This window comes from Cetorhinus maximus, chromosome 19, assembly GCF_964194155.1.
Source record: "Cetorhinus maximus chromosome 19, sCetMax3.hap1.1, whole genome shotgun sequence".
In the NCBI taxonomy this organism is placed as follows: Eukaryota; Metazoa; Chordata; class Chondrichthyes; order Lamniformes; family Cetorhinidae; genus Cetorhinus; species Cetorhinus maximus.
In genome coordinates this window covers 52,701,025-52,723,373 of record NC_135897.1, presented here as the reverse complement: position 1 = coordinate 52,723,373, position 22,349 = coordinate 52,701,025, and the positions used below count along the sequence as shown (strand labels likewise).

Here is a 22,349-nt window from a genome sequence, read left to right as displayed (position 1 = left end):
GCACACCCCAAAGGAGTTGCCATTGCCAGGACTGCACCTGGAAGGACAACATCCATCTGACCAGGTAAGTGGGGTCAACTTGCCAGTCAGGCAAGCCCTGGCAAAGGCGCGGGGGGGGGGGGGGGGGGGGGTCCTGGGAAATAGTAGTGGCACTTGCCTCAGAAGAAGCCAATGTGGTCAGGTGGCCAAAGAGAAAAGCCCCCTCCACCAAGGCACCAGGTGGTCTTCCCATGCACCAGAGGATGCATCTGCCACTAGTAAAATGCTAGCAGTGGTGGGAAGGATTTCTTAATTGGCCTCTGAGCAGAAGGGCCATCTTCCACCTTGCCCACCACTGGTAAAATACAGCCTATAGTTCCAGCTGCAGTGAGGCCTTTATAAGGCACTTCATATGCTGTGTTTCCCCAGATTGGGACTCCCATTTTCTACTTCTATGTAATGACAAATACAGTCATGGAGACAGATTGTGTTCAATAAGGTAACAGAGTAGAGACATTATATAGATTTTAAATATTACACAAAAAAGGAAACGACAGTTTAAAATGACACATGTTAAGTACTTTAAAAAAGCAAGAGCTAAAAATTACTACTCACCAAAGAAGCTAGAATAGAGCCACCAATCCAGGAGCTAAATCTGCGTTCTACTGTGGTGTTATTGGCCATTAACTTCAATCGCATGCTCTGAAAATAGTATTAGCTTAGGTTTTACTGACAGGCTAACATTTGCTCAACCATAAACAGTGGTGTATGAAAGTAATATAAGTGCCAAAGTAGTAGCATTCATTCAATATCTGCAGTGACTGTGTGCTCAGAGGCATGTTCTTTGATGCTTTCTCCATGTGATTCAGTAGGTGAACCACCAGACTCTTCTTGCACATGTTCTCAATGCCAGACTGGGCAATAGTACTAATCACAGTCACCAACCTTTTTAGCGCAAAATAATGTGTGGATTTGATAAGACATATTTCAACTTAAGTTATCTACAAGTCAACCAAGTTTATTCTCACTGATCAAGCACCTTCAAAGTATTACCAACTTTTTAAATACTGTAGTTTGTGCATTTGTCTTGCTACTGAAGTTCTAATGGACCCCATGAATTTGCTTTTTTTGGTCTGGAGAGGATAAAAAGTGACTGAATTTGTCAAATCTGACTTTAAGTACAAGGGTATAAAGTTACAAAATCAGATCCTAGTGCTATCACTAGACTGCAAGAAGTTGTGCACTTTATAAGGAAAATCGCATCTTATAAAAGGAAAATATCCTATGTTGGGAGACTGAGGTTCAATGTGGAATACTGAGTTGGAACTTGAATTATTGGAATAGACTTCCCTGACTCTACCCCACTTCCCCCACCAACTTCATAGCTTCCCCCAGAGTGGCTGTAATCCTTATTACCTCCATCTTGGAGTTCATTAAGGAGGGATAAATATATTCAAGAATGAGATCAATAGATTTTGACACTTAGTCAAGGGATAGGGAGGGAAAACAGAGAGGAGGTAGATGATCAGTCACGGTCTCACTGAACGGCCTTGGTCCAAAATATTCATCTGTCAACCAATGAGTGACCAACTGCAAGTGTTTCTACAATTCCTCCATGTCATAATCTTTGTGTTGAACTCAGCAGATTTGCTGGCCTTAATTAGGTGCCAAACTTCAAGACAATAGAAAAGCTAAATTAATGGCCTAGATTTTGGGTAAAAATGGCCATGAGGTTATCTGTACTCCTCAATAAAGTGTAAATCAGACAGCAACTTCAAGTGACTACTTGCAGGCAGTTAAATATAGAAATTAGGAATTTGCCCCTCCAGAAGCTACAGTACACCAATATCTCAGACACTTGGAACATATTGAAACATGTGGAAGGGTGTGAAGTTGTAATACTTACGTGATGTATACCTAATAAACTTGCCAAAACAAGTTAGGGTTTGTCCATTCCAGTGTTAAACCACACAACCAAAAATTTAAGTCTTAATTAATACCAAACAACCGCCCTGGCAATGAAAAGTGTGACGTTTGTTCTTTCAGAATTTAACTATCGTTGGAAATTTTTTTTCAATATAAAATTTAAAAAGGCTAAATTCTCTTAATCCTATCTTTCATTCCTTCTCTATTTTGCTTTCTATAAATTATTTGACGTCAAATTTACTTCCCTGACACTTTCTGGTTCAGGCTGCATCCCTAAGGAGTTCAGCCAAATCTACAAAATGGAAGACTACTAGCTTTTACCCCACAGTCCAGAACGTGTCTCCTTAGGAGTTTCCTCAGCAAGCAAAACACATTATGTTAGTAGGCTAAAATAAAAGTTATGATTCATTAGGTGAAAAACTAATAGGTTCACTTCAGAGCAATTGTATGTAACTGATACTCACTGGTGGAGTTTTCTGGGAGAGCTCTCTGTTCAAACGGTCTGTAAAGCTCTGTATCAATGTGTTTCCACCTGCTGCAATCACACTGCCATATAAACCCTGAGAAAAATAACCCAGAACAGCATTTAATAACAGCCATTTGTTAGGGATAGATTCAGCATAAAATTGCTGGATGAAGAGAGTTCTACCACCTTTTCATTGAGAAAGGTTTCCTAATTTCACCCTTGAAAAGTCTGGACCTAATTTTTGATCCATACCTCCTAATCCTAGAGCTCTTAGCCAGTGGAAATAGTTTCTCTCCATCTACACCACCTGTTTCTTGAAAACTTAAATAAAATTTCCCCTTAACTTTCTAAATTCCAGGGAATACTATCCTAGTTTGAGAGATCTCTCCTTAATCCAACCCTTGGAATCCAGGTACCGTGCTGCAGCTTCAACAAACACTCAAGAAGCTTGACACCATCCAGGACAAAGCAGCCTGCTTGATTTCCATCCCATTCTCAAACATTCACTCCCACCACGACCAACGAAAGTAGCAGCAGTGTGTACCATCTACAAGATGCACTGCAAGAACTCATCAAGGCTCCTCAGACAGCACCTTCCAAATGCGCAACTGCTACCATCCAGAAGGACATGGGCAGCAATGCATGGGAACACCATCACCTGGAAGTTCCCCCTGCAAGCCATTCGCCACCTTGACTTGGAAATGTACCACTGTTCCTTCACTGTCACTGGGTCAAAATCCTGGAACACCCTCCCTAAAAATACTCGGTGTACCTATACCACATGGACTGCAGCTCACCACCACCTTCTCAAGGGCAATAAATGCTGGCCTAGCCAGCAACGTTCACATCCAAATGAATTTTAAAAAAAAATCTACACTGCATTTCCTCCAAGGCCAATATATCCTTGGCTTGTCCTTAGACCACTAGGTGTGGGCTAACCAAGGCTGTATGACTTCCACCCACATACCTGGAACCCCAAGTCTCTTTGGACCTCCACTATTTCTAACTTTTCACCATTTAATTGAAAGAGCTATTCACTTTTATTATCGTTGTTTTAATAGTGAACTTTTTTTCTTTATTCTTTCATAGCATATGTCATCGCTGGCAATGCCAGCATTTGTTGTCCATCCCAAACTGCTCTTGAACAGAGAGGCTTGCTAGGCCATTTGTTATGATCCCAGCTGATGTTACTACTAGACAAGCCTGATTCCAGGGTGGAACCCGGCTCGATAGACCCTAACTTTTATTTTTTTGTTTAGATACATGGAGAGTGGCTACAGGAGTCAGCTGATGAGCTTTTAACTAAAGAATAAAAAACATTTATTAAACAAGAAAAGATGAACTATATTACAATACTCCTTCACCCACAACTATGCCTTTACAGGTATAAACAGATCTGTAAGGATAACACAAGCTATGAAAGCTATCTTATACTCTAACGTTCACTGTAAGTACACATAAGAACTAGGAGTAGGAGTAAGCAATTCAGCCTCTTAAGCCTGCCCTGCCATTCAATACAATCATGGCTGATCTCATTTCGGCCTCAATCCATAACCTTTCAATCCGATACTAATTAAAAACCAGTCTATCTTCTCCTTGAATTTATTCAGCAACCTAGCATCCACTGCACTCTGAGGTAGTGCATTCCACAGATTCACGACCCTTTGAGAAAAGTAATTCCTCCTCATCTCTGATTTAAGTCTACCACCCCTTAGCCTAAAACTATGGCCCCACAAGGGGAAACATTCACTCCACGTCTACTTTATCTATCCCCTTTAGCATCTTATATACCTCAATTAGATCTCCCATCATCCTTCTAAACTCCAGTAAGTATAAGCCTAAACTGCTCAATCTCTCCTCATAAGCCAAGTCCCGCATCTCTAGAATCAATCTGGTGAACCTCTTCTGAACCGCCTCCAATGCAACTACATCCTTCCTCAAGTAAGGGGACCAAAACTGTGCACAGCACTCCAGATGCGGCCTCACCAATGCCTTGTACAGTTGCATCAACACCTCCCTATTTTTATACTCTATTCCTTTAGCAATAAGTGCTAAAATTCCATTTGCCTTCCTTATTACCTGCATACTAGCTTTCAGTGATTCATGCACAAGGACACTCAGATCCCTCTACATTGAAGCATTCTGAAGTTTCTCACTTTTTAAATAATAAGTCGCCTTTTCATTCTTCTGGCCAAAGTGGATAACCTCACACTTATCCACGTTAAACTCCATCTGCCAAATTTTGGCCCATTCACCTAACCAGTCCATATCCATTTGTAAATTTCTTATTTCTTCATTGCAACTTACTTTCCCACCTATTTTGGTGTCATCTGCAAATTTAGCTATAGTACCTTCTATCCCTGAATCCAAGTCATTAATATAGATTGCAAATAGTTGGGGCCCAAGAACTGAACCCTGTGGCACCCCACTAGTTACAGCTTGCCATCCAGAAAAAGACCCATTTATCCTGACACTCTGCTTTCTGTTGGTTAGCCAATCCCCTATCCAAGCTAGTATATTACCCCTAACTCGGTGTGATCTTATCTTGTGTATTAATATCATTTGTGCAGCACCTTATCAAAGGCCTTCTGGAAGTCCAGATATACTACATCTACAGAATTCCCATTATCCACTTTGCTTGTCACATCTTCAAAGGACTCCAGCAAATTAGTCAAACACGATTTACTCTTCATAAAACCATGCTGACTCTGATGGATTGCATTTTGACTTTCCAAATGCCCCATTACTACTTCCTTAATAATGGATTCCAACAATTTCCCAACGACAGATGTTAAACTAAATCGTCTATAGTTTCCTACTTTCTGCCTCCCCCCTTTTAAGGGCGTTATGTTAGCATTTTTCCAATCCACTGGAACCTTTCCAGGATCCAGGGAATTTTGGAATATTATAGCCAATGCATCCACTATTTCCGCTGCCATTTCCTTTAAGACCCTGGGATGTAGGCCATCAGGTCCTGGGGACTTGTCACTCTTTAATCCCAATAGTTTGCTTAGTACTTAGTTCTAAGTTCCTCCTTCTCTATACCCTCTGCATTACCTGTTACTATTGGGGTGGTACTAGTGTCCTCCACCATGAAAACTGAGGCAAAATATTGATTTAAGCGTCTCTACCATTTGTGTTCCCCACTAATAACTCCCCAGTCTCATCCTCCAAGGGACCAACATTCACTTTAGCTACTCTCTTTCCTTTTATATATTTGTAGAAGCTTTTGCCATCAATTTTTACATTTTGCACTAGTTTTCTTTCATAAAAAATAATAAAAAGAGCAAAGGTAAATTAAGTAGCCCTTTGTTGATCTTTAAAAGTTTCCCAATCTTCCAACTTGCCACTGACCTTTGCAATTTGGTATGACTTAGTTTTTGCCTTAATGTTATCTTTAACTTCCTTGCTTAGCCATGGATGCTTTTTGCCCCTCTTACCATCTTTCTTCCTCTTTGGAATATATTTTACTTGGGAGGAACTGAATATCTTCTTAAATATCTGCCACTGTTCATCAACTGTCCTACCTTGTAGTCTTCCTGCCCAGTCCACTAGGGCCAAATCTGCCCTCATGCCTATGTAGTCACCTTTGTTTAACTCCAGAACACTAGTGTGGGACTCAAGTTTCTCACACTCAAACTGATCTTGAAATTCTAGCATGCTCTGAACACTCTTCCCTAAAGGATCCTTTATTATGAGATCATTAATTAATCCCATGTAAACCAATAGGTGATTTGTGGTCAGACACAACAAACTCTGAAACCAAGTGACAGATGCCACCCCAAACAGATACAATGGATCTCTCTTCAACTCCCTCCACCCCCCCCACCACCCCACTGTGAGCCAACCAGTCTCACTGAACTCTGTCTTTCACAGGAGGGCTTCCAATCTCCACTCTCAAAAGAACTCACTCTGGAAACTTCTCCCAAACGCTTTCTCTGAGGCCTTCCGCAAGGGTTCCAGGGTTTCGAACTCTCCTTCCGATGTTCCTCTCCCTTGGGTCACCACGTGCATTCAAACTTCCTACCACGTACTCTCTCAAATGCTCAGCTGAGCCAATAGAACACCACTGCTTCACATGTCCATAGTAAAAAGAGTTACAAACCTTCAGTTGGCCCCTTGGATATTCCAGCTTCTTGTCCACCTATACTGCTTTAAAGCCGTGTCCTGCAGCTTTCTCCCTTTAAATGTGAAGCCTTCCTCTCTGCTCCTTACTTCCACAGAAGGACCTTTTCCAGATTCCTCTTTTTGTCCTTTGACTAGACTGTCCTCTTGGGACCTTTGCTGTTCCACTCCCCTGGATTTGGGGACTTTCTTTTTTAATTTCTGGAACCTGCTTCTGCAGTTTCCTCTCCTGTCCAGCCTTTCTGGAATCCTGGCTTCAACTGAGCTTTGGTTTAGGACTTGCTATCTGTCCGTCCTACACTGCTTCTGCTGGCAACACCTTTTAACCTTGGAGCACACACTGACCAACTGCCCTCAAACAGAACTGAAACTACTTTTCTGTCTCTGTGGGGCTTCCTGTTGCTAGGCAACAGCATAGATTTTTTCCTATCTTGTTTGTTTTCAAGAGTCAAAATCTTCAGTAAAATGCAGTCATCTTTTAAAGTGAAACTAAAGTTGTTGAGTTTTTCTTAACACACAAACACAGAAATACAAATCAAACTTTAACATTAAAGCTAAATCTCTTTCCTAATACCCACAAGTACAAATATAACAAACTATTTCCTAACACATTTCAAAGGGCAGTTATAAGTCAATCACATTGCTGTGGTCTGGAGTCACATGTAGGCCCGACTAGGTAAAGTTGGCAGATTTCATTCCCTAAAGGACATTAGTAAACATTTATATTACTCAGTTTTTGTCAAAAGCCTTTGGTTTGATTACTCAAACTGAATTGATCTGCAATAACTACATTAGTCTAATAATTATAGTTGATAATTAATTGAAATAAGCATCTCTGAAGGGTATACAGGGAGACATGTTTATGTTCGGATGAAAACTTAAAAGTCTTCCTTTTTCTTTTCAAATGGGGAAAGACTTCCTTTATGTTTCCAGATTGGTGTTTCTTACACACTTCAAGCATTCAAATTAAAAACTCCCTTCTAAAGCAATTGCACTTAAATAGGTTTTGCTGTATTGTCAGTGGGGGTACAAACACTCACCGGTCTAATATCAATGTCACACATTCCAACGCTCGTGGTTACCACATGACTGACACCCAGCATTGTGTTTCCAGATAAACCCTGAATGTACAGAAATAAATGAGTACTGAAGGGAAGAAAAACAGCTGCTCAATTACAAACAATGATACATTTTACATGATCCAGAAAAAAGTATCTGGTGATTCTAAACACTTGAAAGTTTTTTTTTGTTGTTCAGCATGCATAAAGGAGAAAAATTAAAATACATGACTGTACACAAAAGAACTAGCAGTGAACGCTGCCAACAGCTCAAATGTCATTCAATACATTACCCATGCAAATAGACATTTTGGGAATAATTTTAACCTGACTGGTTCAAAGGTGTGGGGCAGGGTGGGGGTTAAATGGATGGCCAAATCAGATCTCATCATTTTCCCACTAGGCGGGTTAGGTTAAAATTACTCCAGCAGGCTTATTAACCAGAATAACGGCAAAGCAAATGTTGTCCAATAAATATACAAGTGAACTTTCTAACAGAAGTTACTAACTGCAATTGGGAGAGGAAATCATGATTATTCTTTATCTAGTCTCAGGGTGGGGACAATGTAATGACTATTACTAATGCTGGACTTTATAAGACAGTTATGTTTTAAACCGTCTCCTTTAATTCAAGGTAAAATGCAGTAGTTTGGAGAGGGGGGCATGTGACATACTAAATTTGGCAGGAGACAAACCCACGTGACCTTCTTGTTATGGAGACAGAAACTCAAAAATCAAACATAAGCAACACAAAAGAGGCAGCTGGCCTTGCTGTGTACAAACTTACACTCTCAGACAGAGAGATTTGGGGAAGGTGACCCACAACAGGTGCTATGCCAATCAGGAAAAAAAGGACTGTTTTTGGGTCAACCACCAGAGTACTGATGAGGATGGATCCCCTGTTCGAAGAAACAAAATTTGTGGAGAGTAAAAGACTAAGGAGTTGCCAGAGGGTGCTTTGCTACTAGAAGTCCATTTGATTATCTTCGCAAGAGACTGAGTGAAAGGGATTTTTGTTTAAAAGGACACTAGAAGATTTACTCTAGTGGGCAGAGAAGAGATCCTGTTAAAGCCAGGGGGAGCTTGGGACCTTGAGTATAAGACTACATTTCTGCTGAGAGTTCAGTGTAATGTATAAATGTGGCATGGGGTTTTTGGTTATGCTAAGAAGTTAATAGGGAATACCTTTTCTGTACTTTACTTATTAATTGCCTACCAAGTAATATTTCATGAATGTGGATTTTAGCTCATTACAGTAAAATTCTTAAAATGAAAAATCCTGTTATCCAATTCCTTTATATTAGTAACTGGGAAATTCATCTCAAAGTTATTGGTTTCTATGGTGATCGTAATATGAATCAGCATAAACCAGGGATTTAGTTTCACATCAGAAAAGCATATTTAATTGATGGAAGTGTTGTTAAATTGGAGGTTTTCCATTAACAATTCACGACTTAAGGGTCTAAAACCAGCTCCTGACCCACAACTGATTTTAAAAAGTCTAATACTAGAATGAATCCAATATGTCAACAATTGATAGCTGTTCTATTAATTGTTAATTTCTATTATTTTGATTTTGTCTGACTACATTAAATCCACTATGCAGCTCTTGACAAACAAACAATGTCATCCCCTTCCACGCTCAGCTTATTACCTTGACATTGGAAGGATCAAACAAGCCTTCGGGAATTCTTAGTCGCTCAGCCCCAAAATCACAGTTATAGCCATTAGGAAATTCATAATGAACGCTGGGCATCTGTGCAGCCACTCTGCAGAGATATAGAGAGAGAGGGCCACACTTTCAATTCACACAAATAAACAAAAGAGCCCAAACTAAATCAGTGAAGACATAAGGAAATAAATTTAAAATTTAAGATTTCTGCCACTTACTGTTCATCATATGAAGAATCAGACACCTGGAGTACTGAAGCTTGGAAATCCTGAATCACTTCCTGTAAATTTATAGGTCCCATAAATCATTATGCAATAACTGTCACTTGGTTCCTGTAACACTTTAAATTCATGCATTTACTGTCATGATAGACTTAATTATTAAATCATACTTATCTGATTCCATTACTCAATTGTAGATGATACAATTGGTCACTGACCTCAGATCCCCCAGCTCATCTCCAAGACTGGAGAATAATTCAACCTCAGCTCCACCCTTCTTGGGCAGCTAAAAAGTGGACATCTGGCCCATTGCAGGCTGCACCCCCATTCTCTCAGCTGCCATCACCTGCCAAATTGTATACTGACCCAATGCAGCTTGCAGAAGCAACAGCCACCACAATATGATCCCAATTTCACTCTCAAAAGCTTAAACGCAGCTCTGGGATGATGCATTGAAAAGATTTCCCCAGTAGTGACTTTGGGGAAGCTTGTATTAACAATATTGTTACATACAGCTTCCACATACGAGACATTGTGGAATCAACTCTTACAAAAGCAAGATGCTTAGTCCGTTTGTGGGAGTGATCAGCACCATTGCGTCTAAGGTGGTATTGATAATCGACCTAAATTTCCCCAGGTCATTGCTAGAAAAATTAATACTACATCTCTCCCACCACCAGGACCGAATTCAGTCCCACTGCCAAGCACCCAAGGATCTCCCATCACTGCTGACTTCTGCTGAAGAAAATCCCTTCTTGTCAGTAATGATCCAGAACCCTTTCCCATTCCCTCACAGTACTGCCACAACCTGCATTCCAGTTATTCCAAATCCTCAGCTTCTCTAGTGTTTCATCACATGACACCAGCTTCCAAAGCCCAGAATCAACATTATCAAACCACAAGATCCCTCAACTCCTGACTACTGCTACAGCTTAACAACCTAACTTTGACCTACCATCTTTTTGTATTCCACACATCAAAATATGAAATAAAATTAGTTATAGAATTGAACAAGTCTTTAATAATAAATCAAGGCCACAGATCAAGTTTCCATGTAGAAATGCAAAATCATGAAAAATTGTGCAAAAGAATTGAAAAATCCAAATGATTTAATCATTGTAAATCAGTGCCACCTGTAAATTTTGTACAATATAATCTAAGGCAGTATATGGTCCAACTCACCATGAGCAACACTACAGGATAACCACTACATATCAGAGCTTAAAATCATTACCTGTAAAATAAACCTAAACCAATTACTAAAAATGTTTCTCATTTGCTACATCAATGAACTAAGTTATTATTACTTACATTACACATGTAGTTGTGCCAGGACCGCGTGACTTGAGGTAGTTTCTCTTTCTTCTTCCAATTAGGAGGCGATCCCTCACGCACCGATTCCTAAGAGAACAGCAGTAGGAATGAAACATTACTCATTTTTATTTTTCACTACAGCTCCATTTCTAGAGACAGGATAAAAACATAAGCATATTTCAAGCCAGGAGGTGGTTACAATGTGACATTACCTCCACAAGTCACATTGTATGCATTTTCCCAAATATAAACATCATTCAGTGCATAACTGGAAACAGAAAGTAGTAGCTCTCCTGATGGCTTGGCTGGGAAAAGCACTCCCTGGTTTAATACTAAGGTGTATCTGTACTGAGTTACCTGACCTCATGTGAGACAGCAATTTAGCTACTGCAGTTCATCTCAGTACCTCATGGCAAGACACAAAAAACAGCCACAGGGTTCAAAATACACAAGGGTGGTAAGCGACTTTGCCCTCGAAAGACCCCAAAAAGCTCTAGAAAATTCAATGACAGGGATGACCAACGAAAGAAAAGTTGCCCCTGCACATGAGACACAGAATCTGCGAGGTGCTGCTTCTCCATTCATAAATTCTGTCTCCCAATCTTGCTGTAGCCTCTGAAAAAAAGGGAAGCCCTCAATGAAAATCACAAGAACAACCCACTCTTGACAGTTACTTACTGAACTTTGCTGGAAGTGCCACATTTAGGGCTACTTACGACACAGTTATTATTCCTGCCAACACTGTCTAGATGCATGAAAAATGGTTAGGTGGGCTAAGTCTTGAAGGACTGCTGGTATTTGTAGAATAGTACAGCAGCAACTTTCACTGTCTTCAGGCAAGGTCGTGAGAAAATTGACCCCAAAACCTGGAAAACAGTGATCAGGAGGGAGTTACCTGTGGTGCACATATCAGACGCACATTACAAAAAAAGGGGAGTCAGTTCATAACAAGGGAGGTTACTTGCCTTCAGATATACTTAATGTGATTCTACAATGAAAACACATCCCTGAAGTACTCTATACTACAAAATAATAATGGCCAATGGCTAAAGGCCTCAGAATCAGAGATGTGATCATCTCCTTAGTACACAGTGACTGTACTTCAAAAAGTGCTTCATTGGCTGTAAAGCACTTTGGAACATCCTGTAGTCATGAAGGGCACTATATTTTTCTTTCTCCTTACATTGATTTTGGAAACACCAGGAATCCTCAGTGCCAGGACATCAACATGAAATCACCAAGTGAGCAACGAGGAACAGGGCAAAATTTGACTAGGAATCAATGAAAATCTATTCCTAATTGTTTTTTTTTAAATTACAAAAGTTTTTATTGCGTAACTACATAGCCGATTTACAATACAATATCATGACTCTAGCTAACCCACTAAATCTCACCAGGAAAGGTTCTGCTAATTTTCATTTCAATCTTAAATGCAAAATCAAGTAAAACTCCACCTACCTAACCTTAAATTATACGTTGCAAAATATGTTAAAATATACAGACCATGAAAATCCCAGGTTCAATCCCAGATTGGAGTAGATAAAGTAGAACACAGCAATACAATTTGCCAGTGTTAGATGCAGATCAGAATGTCAGGCAGAATTCTTGGTGGTTGCTACACAACAATTCTCGTCTTCTGCATCCATCACCCAATCTACCCTGCTGCTTGTGCGCAAGCTGAAGACACGACTGAGCCTAACTGCAATTCCCAGTGCCCCTCCCTTCATGGTAAAACAGTCTACCAATATTTACTGTCTAGGCCAAAATAAATTACCAGAGATGCCAGCATTAATAGAATTGCCCAGGAAGTATGCTACATGAATCCATACTTAATTTGAAGAATTGCATCAAGAGATGACTAATTTACCTTACTTCATTTATTCAGTTCCATACACCATATATGACAAGTACAGGCCATTGAACCAAATAATTCTATGCTGTATGTTTTCATGGTTTCTGAGAACTAAAGTGATAGCTCTTGAAGGCAGGATGAGAACTCATTTTACATGTGATAAGGGTTAATGTAAAACAAACCACCAAACTACATATCTATTTTGAGAAGATGATCAAGTGGGTAATATCTAGCATAGGTGTGTAGTATTCCACACTGCTATTACGGACTATGAAATTCCATCTACTGTAGTGGAATGTCAATTTTGTGCTCAAAGGACATGTATAGCTAGTAGATTTGAGACCCTTTCAAAACACAAGGCAAGGTCCCTCATGCAAAATCTTCTCAGACTTCTGAATTGCTAGATAAGAGAGAAGGAATGAAGTGTCACATGGAGAAAAGAACAACCAAGGAAGTAAAGGAGACAATCCAAGAGGGACAGAACACACAAGAGTGCAATGATTGCCCGTGAAACAGCACTGTGACCTCAAGATACCACTGACAAGAATAGTTGGAAGCCTCTTTACAGCTTTTAAAAGACCTATTTTGCAAGAAAGTAAAAAAGGTCTCAAGGAAGTTCCTTCAGGCAGATTCCACCCCCACCCCCCACTAATGGGGTGTAGACCAGCATTTATTGCCCATCCCTAATTGGTGGTCAGCTGGCTTCTTGAGCTGCTGCAGTGCACCTAATTCTGCCTTTCAGGAGAATTGGCTGAGAATTACCACACAAAGCTACAGATATATTATGAAACCACAGGTCACATCTACAGGCCATGGATGTAAATAACAGTTTTGATGTTGCCTATGTCACATGGTGATTGGTGAGCCTAGACAAGCTGAATATGTGGATAAGCAGAAAAGCCAACGATAAAGTTTTAAATGCTGTACAAAGTCTTCCATCTACTCTAGTCAGTGAAATCTTGAGGTCACAGTGCTGTTTCATGGGCAATCATTGCGAGTAATGAAACTAATGTCTTGGCAGGTGACTACAGATCAATAAACTGTTAAGTCCTCTATCAGTTCAGATTGCACAAAAGAGAATTAAAAATAATTTCAATTGCAAGGCTGCTGGGATCTAACCTCCAGCAACTAAGTTAGATGAAAAAAGTCTATTTTTAATTTAAGTGACAGAAGCAACGTGGACCAAGTAATGAAGTGAGTATCATGGTAGTTAGTTAAATTGTACTGAGCCTCTTAACACAGAAGAGACTAAATCAGATGAATTCTACAAAAGTTAATCTAAGCTTGGACAAATGCTTCCATTTTTGAAAAGCAAGGGAATAAGAGTGCATGATCTCATTTTCAAAAGAAGTCACATATACAAGTTGCAGAAGAAGCTCCCTCAGACTGTGGTGGTAAATAGTAATAACAAATGGGCACCTCATTGGTGGGACTGACTAATTCACAAGCCAAATCAGGTGGGTTATAAGGTAACCAGGAGAACCTAAATTGAATATTGAATGTCATCAATGAGAAAGAGTTTATTAGGTTTTCTCCCCCATTGCTGAGAAATTGAGCTGTAAAGACAGACCCAAGGTCTTGTATTTTCCTGGTCATTTTAATCCACAAGATAAATCAACAAGTATAGTTACATGATGCCAAGCTAGAATTTGATATTCCACAGGAGGAGAAGACAACAGGTAATACAGCCATTAATCAACAAGGAAAGTTGTTACTTAGGGCAAGAGGAAGAATATGACATAGAAAGATGGAGTATCATTCCAGCCATCTAGTCCAAATGTGTGCCTCCTAAAGCAGCCAAAACTAAGTTCCAGCAGCAGACCCCATAACAAGAATGGAGAGGTTATGCAGCTCTTGAAGGCACTGGTTTTATTAAAAGCACAAATTACCTTACGTGAGATAATAATGCCTTTTTATTAGTTGCTGGGTTTATCTTTTTTCTCCACAAATGCCTTCCTAGCAGGAGGTTTCACCTTTACAGTCCTTACTGGCTTTAAAATCTGTTCAGGTTCAAATGGCTTTGAAGCAGCTTTTTGGTAGTGTTGACCTGATGATTATAGAAAATGAAGCAGCAGCTACCACTAAACTTGGTGACTGGTGTTTCTTGCTTCTCATTCAGCATATCTATGTCTTGCACTGACCACATGTTTGGCACATACCACATAGTTACACATTCAACTAGGAACTGTAGGTCATTTAGCCCCTCAAGCCTGTTCCGCCATTCAACAAGATCATGGCTGATTTGTGACCCAGCTCCATATACCTGCCTTTGCCCCATATCCTTTAATACCTTTGATGAATTTTCATTAGCCAATCTCAGTTTTAACATTAACAGTTGATCTAACATCAATTGCCATTTGCGGAAAGAGTTCCAAACTTCTACCACCCTTTGTGACAAAAGGTCTGGCTCTAATCTTTTTGATTATGACACCCACTACTAGACTGTCAACTGGGGTAGATTGGGACTAACTATCAGTTCCCCTTAATATTTTGAATACTTTGATCAAATCGCCCCATAATCTAAATTTCAGGAATGTAACCCTTGTGTAATCTCTCCACATGACTTAATCCTTGGAAGTCCAGGAATCATTCAGTAAATCCACGTTGCACTCCCTCTGAGGCCAATACATCTTTCTTCTGCTCTGAAGAATAGTCATATGGACTTGAAATATTAACTCTGTCTTTCTCTCCACAGATGCTGTTAGGCCGGCTGAGCTTTTCCAGCACTTTTTGTTTCATCTTTCCTAAGGTATGGTTCCCAAGGTGTTCACATTACTAAAGATCTGGTTTAACTAGGGCTTTGTATAGCTGAAACATGACTTTTACCCCTCTGTATTCTAGTACTCTAGATATAAAGAGCAGTTTTGATTATTTTCTGTACTTGTTTATGACATTTTAATGATCTGTATACCTGGACCATCAAATCTCTTTGAACCTCCACTTCTAGCTTCTCACTATTTAGAAAGTACACTGCTACATTTTTAAGTACAAAGTTGATGAACTCACATTTGCCTACATTGAAATCCATTTGCCACAGTTTTGACCGCTCACTTAATATATCAATATCTCTTTGTAATTTTATGCTTACCCCACTGCTGATCTTTGTATCATTAGCAAATTTGGATATGTGGCTTTTCACCCCATTAAGCTGTCAATGAATAAATATCAGTGATTAGTTAAAACCCCAACACATACTTGCAAGGCACCAGTATTCACATCCTGCCAATTAGAGCACCTGCTCTCTATCCACACTCTGTCGGGATCTTCTTCTGGTCAGCCTTTTTCCTAACCAGATCAATTATCTTCATTTTGGTTAGGAGTCTGACACTTTTGTTAATAAATGCTCTGCAATGGTCATTATCTGTTCATAAATACAGACAATTAAAAAGGTACAGGCCAGATTAGCAAATCAAACCTGTTTCAGATCCATGACTAAATGTAAACAATACAACAGGAGATCAACAAATATTAAACAAAAACATTCCATATTGATTATATGCTCTCAATACAAAGATCCACAGATCTTATTTGTTTCAGAAGGTTTCATGCAATGCTTCTTTAACATCCATGAAAAGAAATATCTGGGCTGATCTCAGTTGCTCATTCATCTGCTGCTAAAATAAAGTTGTTATGGGCTCACAAATCACATCAGTTTACTGTGCAAAAGGGTGCTGCATCTTGGGAGAAGTATTAAACTCAGGTGTATGTATTAGCTGTGGAAAGCAGCAGGAACTTGGCCAAGTCAAGGGCACAGTGTGCAATTCCCAGACAGGACGTTCTGGGAATGTAATATTAAATAGATGTACAAGATTTTCAAACAGGAAAGTGAAGCACATGTATTTCCAAAAATATTTATCTGGTGCTTCAAATATATAGTGGATAATCTGTGTGTTCCAGCTACAAGCTCCATTGGTTATATTATAAGCAATTGTTCTTTACCCATTTACAGAATTATAAGCTTTGGTTTTCCCTCACCTTTGAAGCAATCATGTATGGTGGGATTATTTCCACATTCAGTTCCTGAAACAGCTCCCTGCATTGCATGGAGATGAAGTCTCCTGCAAGTGGTGACTTAACAATGCCTGAAATGTCAGAAAAGGAAATACTTTGATTATACTATACAGATGAAAGTCAGCATTTGGTTTCTGAAGGATAGTGTTCAATGATCGTGCATTTAAAGGTTTCTGATAAAGCGGCAAGGGGAATGAAAATAATCTGAGGAAAATATGCGATCTGATGTGATGACGACTCAGGAGAGTACGCAAGAGAACACACAATGGGGGGGCAGAGCACATGCACTGGAGTTGGCAGAGAATATTTTTTTAAAAATTATTTATAAACCTGCTACCTGTTATATTCTCTGCCAACTCCAGAGACTTTACAAGTGAATTAACAATGGCTCAATTACACATTTCAACATCAAGGTCTACATTTATTCTTACTTTGCTGAAGAACATATCCATCATGTACTGGAATAGCTGTGGTGTGTGTGGCTCCACTATCTAACACTAAGCCAGTAGAGCGGCCATTTGCAAATCTGACAAGGAGTGAAGGAAAAATGAACCAAAGTGTAGCCATTTCACAATGTAAATTTAAACCAGCTTCCATTTTTATTAATAATTGGTGTTATATTTCCACAAGAGAACTAGGTAGGCATGCTGATTTCTCAGTGATTAACTACACCCCATGGTGTGATATTGAACCATTTAGACCCAAGAAAGCCATGTTTGATCATTGATCAAGTGTAAGTCAACAGGTTTCAATTAAAGCAGTGGTGAAGATCTACAATTGGTTTAGGTTTCCTGAGATTGGTGGGAGAGGAGGGGGGCAAGAAACATTCACCATCGATCAGGCTCAACAGTACTTTTCTACCACTCTAATCAAATTGCTTGCTGAAGTTTTCTATCAATGCTCATCGGTGAAATACGGGCATTTGAATGAGACACCAAGTGACAGTCACTTCTGAGAAATGGTACCCCAACACAACAAAAGGCATGGAAACAAAGTGTGCTGAGCGATGTTTACTTTATACGATATTTACTTTAATTCCAAGATATATCTATTTTCAGTTTGAAAGAATATTAGCAGCGAACAAAATTACCACCCATCCCTGTCACATAGCCTATTATGCATGTAAAAACATAATCACCGAAACATTTTTACTATTCTGGAAAGTCAATATAACAGGTTTTAAGTTTGTGCGGTTTTCTTTCTCTAACACTGTAGGGCTCTACAGGTTTTGCTTCAGGGGTATTCAAGAAGATTAATTTGGTTACTCCACTAACTGGCCGAGCAAAGAAAGGGACCAATTAATTCAGCATTACACTGCATACAGAAAACGGTCACAAGATAAGAATCCTTACAATATGAGGAATATGGCGAAGTGGTATTAGTAATCTGGAGCCCCAGGGCAATGCTCTGGGGACCTGGGTGGGAATCCCACCACGGCAGATGGTGGAGTTTGAAAAAAAAAATCTGAAATTAAAAGTCTAATGATGACCATGAAATCATTCCCGATTGTTTTTAAAAACCCATCTGGTTCGCTAATGTCATTTAGGGAATGAAATCTGCCATCCTTACCTGGTCTGGCCTACACGTGACTCCTGAACCACAGCAATGCGGTTGGCTATAATCACAGAATCACAGTGCAGAAGAGACCCTTCGGCCAATCGAGTCAGCACCGACACATGAGAAACACCCGACCTACCTACCTAAACCCATTTACCAGCACTTGGCCCATAACCTTGAATGTTATGATGTGCCAAGTGCTCATCCAGGTACTTTTTAAAGGATGTGAGGCAACCTGCCTCCACCACCCTCCCAGGCAGTGCATTCCAGACCGTCAACACCCTCTGGGTAAAAAAGTTTTTCCTCACATCCCCCTTAAACCTCCTGCCCCTCACCTTGAACTTATGCCCCCTTGTGACTGACCCTTCAACTAAGGGGACCAGCTGCTCCATATTCACCCTGTCCATGCTCTTCATAATCTTGTACAACTCGAACAGGTCATCCCTGTCTTCTCTGCTCCAACGAAAACAACCCAAGTCTATCTAACCTCTCTTCATGACTTAAATGTTTCATTCCAGGCAACATCCTGGTGAATCTCCTCTGCACCCCCTCCAGTGCAATCACATCCTTCCTATAATGTGGCCACCAGAACTGCACACAGTACTCCAGCTGTGGCCTCACCAAGGTTCTATACAACTCCAACATGACCTCCCTACTTTTGTAATCTATGCCTCCATTGATAAAGGCAAGTGTCCCATATGCCTTTTTCACCACCCCACTAAAATGCCCCTCCGCCTTCATAGATCTATGTACACACACACCAAGGTCCCTTTGTTCCTCAGAACTTCCTAGTGTCATGCCGTTCATTGGATACTTCCTTGTCAAATTACTCCTTCCAAAGTGTATCACCTCACACTTTTCAGGGTTAAATTCCATCTGCCACTTATCTGCCCATTTGACCATCCCGTCTATATCTTCCTGTAGCCCAAGACACTCAACCTCACTGTTAACCACCCGGCCAATCTTTGTGTCATCCGCAAACTTACTAATCCTATCCCCCACATAGTCATCTATGTCATTTATATAAATGATAAATAATAGGGGACCCAGCACAGATCCCTGTGGTACGCCACTGGACATTGGCTTCCAGTCACTAACGCGTCCTTCTGTCTTCACCCTCTGTCTCCTACAACTAAGCCAATTTTGAATCCACCTTATCAAATTACCCTGTATCCCATGTGCTTTTGCATTCTGTATAAGTCTCCCATGTGGGACCTTGTCAAAGGCTTTGCTGAAATCCATATAAACTACATCAACTGCACTACCATCATCTACACACCTGGTCACCTCCTCAAAAAATTCAATCAAATTTCTTAGGCATGACCTCCCTCTGACAAAGCCATGCTGACTATCCCTGATCAAACCTTGCCTCTCCAAGTGGAGATAGATACTCTCCTTCAGGAATTTCTCCAAGTTTCCCTACCACTGACGTGAGACTCACTAGCCTGTAGTTCCCTGGCTTATCGCTACAACCCTTCTTAATTAGCGGAACCACATTAGCTGTTCTCCAGCCCTCTGGCACCTCCCCTGTGGCCAGAGAGGAATTAAAAATTTGGGTCAGAGCCCCTGCAATCTCCTCCCTTGCCTCCCTCAGCATGTTGCGAAGTTTCTTGCTGGGGATGATGGCAATCTCCTCGCAGACCCTTTTGTTGGTGTGGAAGTCATTGCCAAGGCGGGTGTAGTATTTCTCAATGATCACTTGGGCGGCTTTCCATCTTAGTCCTGACATGACCCATCTTGGATTCCAGCCGAGAAGAGAGTGGAGATTTGTTCATTTTTAAGCCTGCTAACACCTCCAATACCTTGTCACTCCCTATATCAATTTGCTTAAGAACCTCGCAGTCTCTCTCCCCGAGTTCGATACCTTCATCCTCATTCTCTTGGGTGAAGATGGACATGAAGTATTCATTCAACACTCTAGCGATGTCCTCTGGCTCCACCCATAGATTGCCCCCTTGGTCCCTTATGGGCCCTACTCTTTCCCTGGTTATCCTCTTCCCATTGATATACTTATAGAATATCTTGGGATTTTCCCTACTTTTACCAGCCAGAGCTTTCTCATATCTCCTCTTTGCTCTCCTAATTGCTTTCTTAAGCTCCACCCTGCACTGTCTGTAAACCACTAATGCCTCTGCTGGTTTGCTTCCCTTGTACCTACCAAAAGCCTCTCTTTTCCTTCTCATCGTAACCTGAATATCTCTGGTCATCCATGGTTCTCTGGGCTTGTTACTCCTACCTATCACCCTAGAGGGAACATGTTGAGCCTGTACCCTCCCCATTTCCTTTTTGAACACCCCCCACTGTTCCTCTGTAGATTTCCCCACAAGTAACTGTCCCCAGTCTACCTTGGCCAGATCCTGCCTGATTTTACCAAAATCCACTCTACCCCAATCCAAAACATTTTTTTGCAACTTGTCGATTTCTTTGTCCAGAACAAACTTAAACTGTACCATGTTGCAGTCGCTATCACTAAAATGCTCGCCCACCACCTCAGCCACCTGTCCGGCTTCATTCCCCAGAATTAGGTCCATCACTGCACCATCCCTTGTTGGACCCTCTACATATTGACCTAAAAAGTTCTCCTCTACACATTTCAAGAAATCCACTTCATCCAAGCCTTTAACACTATGTCTATCCCAATTAATGTTGGGAAAGTTGAAATCACCTAATATAATTACCCTATTGTTATTGTTTTTATACACCTCCATAAATTGTGCTCCTCAATTTCCCGCTGACTATCTGGGGGTCTATAATAAACACCTAATAATGTGGTTGCCCCTTTTTTATTCCTAAGCTCTACCCACAAAGCTTCATTCGATGTCCCCTCCAAGATATCATCTCTCCTTACTGCAGTAACGGACTCCTCAACTAATAATACAACGCCTCCTCCTCTTTTACCCCCTCCCGTCCCGCCTGAAGATTCTATATCCTGGAATGTTGAGCTGCCAATCCTGCCCTTCCCTCAACCACGTCTCAGTGATGGCTACTATATCACAATTCCACATGTCAATCCTCACCCTCAACTCATTAGTTTTACCTGTAATACTCCTGGCATTAAAGTAGAGGCCATCCAGCCTTGCCTTACTCACTTGAAGCTTATTGCAGCTGTACTCCCTCTGAAATGGCCTAGCAAGCCACTCAGTTGAATCAAACCACTACAGACCACCCGGCATCAACTGAGGCAATGGAAACGACAATTGCAAACTCAGCCCTGTTGACTCAACAAAGTCCTCCTGACTAACATCTGGGGGCTAGTGCCAAAACAGAGAGCTGTCTCACAGACTAGTCAAGCAACAGCCTGACATAGTCATCCTCATGGAATCATATCAGTGTCCCAGACACAATCATCACCATCCCTGGGTATGTCGTGTCCCACCGGCAGAGGTGGCTGCACAGTTGTATACAGTAGAGTTGCCCTGGGAATCCTTGACATCGGCTCCAAGCCCCACGAAGTCTCATGGCATCAGGTCAAACGTGGGCAAGGGTGCAGAATGTACTCTCGGTGCGGGATTTCAAAGTCCATCACCAAGAGTGGCTCAGTAGCACCACTACTGACCGAGCTGGTCGGGTCCTAAATGACATAGCTGCTAAACTGGGTCTGCAGGAGGTGGTGAGGGAACCAACAAGAGGGAAAAACATACTTGACCTCATCCTCACCAACCTGCCTGCCACAGATGCATCTGTCCACGACAGTATAAGTAGGATGACCACTGCACAGTCTTTGTGGAGACGAAGTCCCATCTCCACAATGGGGATACCCTCCATCGTGTTGTGTGGCACTACAACATTGCTAAATGGGATAGATTTCGAACAGATCTAGCAACTCAAGACTGAGCATCTATGAGGCGCTGTGGGCCATCAGCAGCAGAATTGTACTCTAACACAATCTGTAACCTCACGACCCAGCATATCCCACTCTACCATTACCACCAAGCCAGGGGATCAACTCCAGTTCAATGAAGAGTACAGGGGGGCATGCCAGGAGCAGCACCAGGCATACCTAAAAATTAGGTGTCAACCTGTTGAAGCTATAACACAGGACTACTTGCGTGCCAAACAGCATAAGCAGCAAGTGATGGACAGAGCTAAGCGACCCTATAATCAACGGATCAGATCTAAGCTCTGCAGTCCTGCCATATCCAGTCATGAATGGCAGTGGACAATTAAA

General features: G+C 41.0%; 1 protein-coding gene across 2 annotated transcripts in view; it reads right to left on the bottom strand.

Moving 5' to 3' along the window:
• actl6a (actin-like 6A) overlaps positions 1 to 22,349 on the bottom strand; it is a 37,598-nt gene that overhangs the window by 2,444 nt on the left and 12,805 nt on the right. For both annotated transcript variants that reach the window (XM_078563850.1, XM_078563851.1), the window contains exons 6-13: positions 17,056 to 17,150; positions 16,589 to 16,695; positions 10,759 to 10,848; positions 9,445 to 9,506; positions 9,209 to 9,323; positions 7,537 to 7,617; positions 2,370 to 2,465; positions 595 to 681 (exon numbers count right to left, since the gene is read on the bottom strand). In XM_078563850.1, coding sequence (XP_078419976.1) covers positions 595 to 681; positions 2,370 to 2,465; positions 7,537 to 7,617; positions 9,209 to 9,323; positions 9,445 to 9,506; positions 10,759 to 10,848; positions 16,589 to 16,695; positions 17,056 to 17,150 — 733 coding nt within the window. The remainder of the gene's footprint in view (positions 1 to 594; positions 682 to 2,369; positions 2,466 to 7,536; positions 7,618 to 9,208; positions 9,324 to 9,444; positions 9,507 to 10,758; positions 10,849 to 16,588; positions 16,696 to 17,055; positions 17,151 to 22,349) is intronic.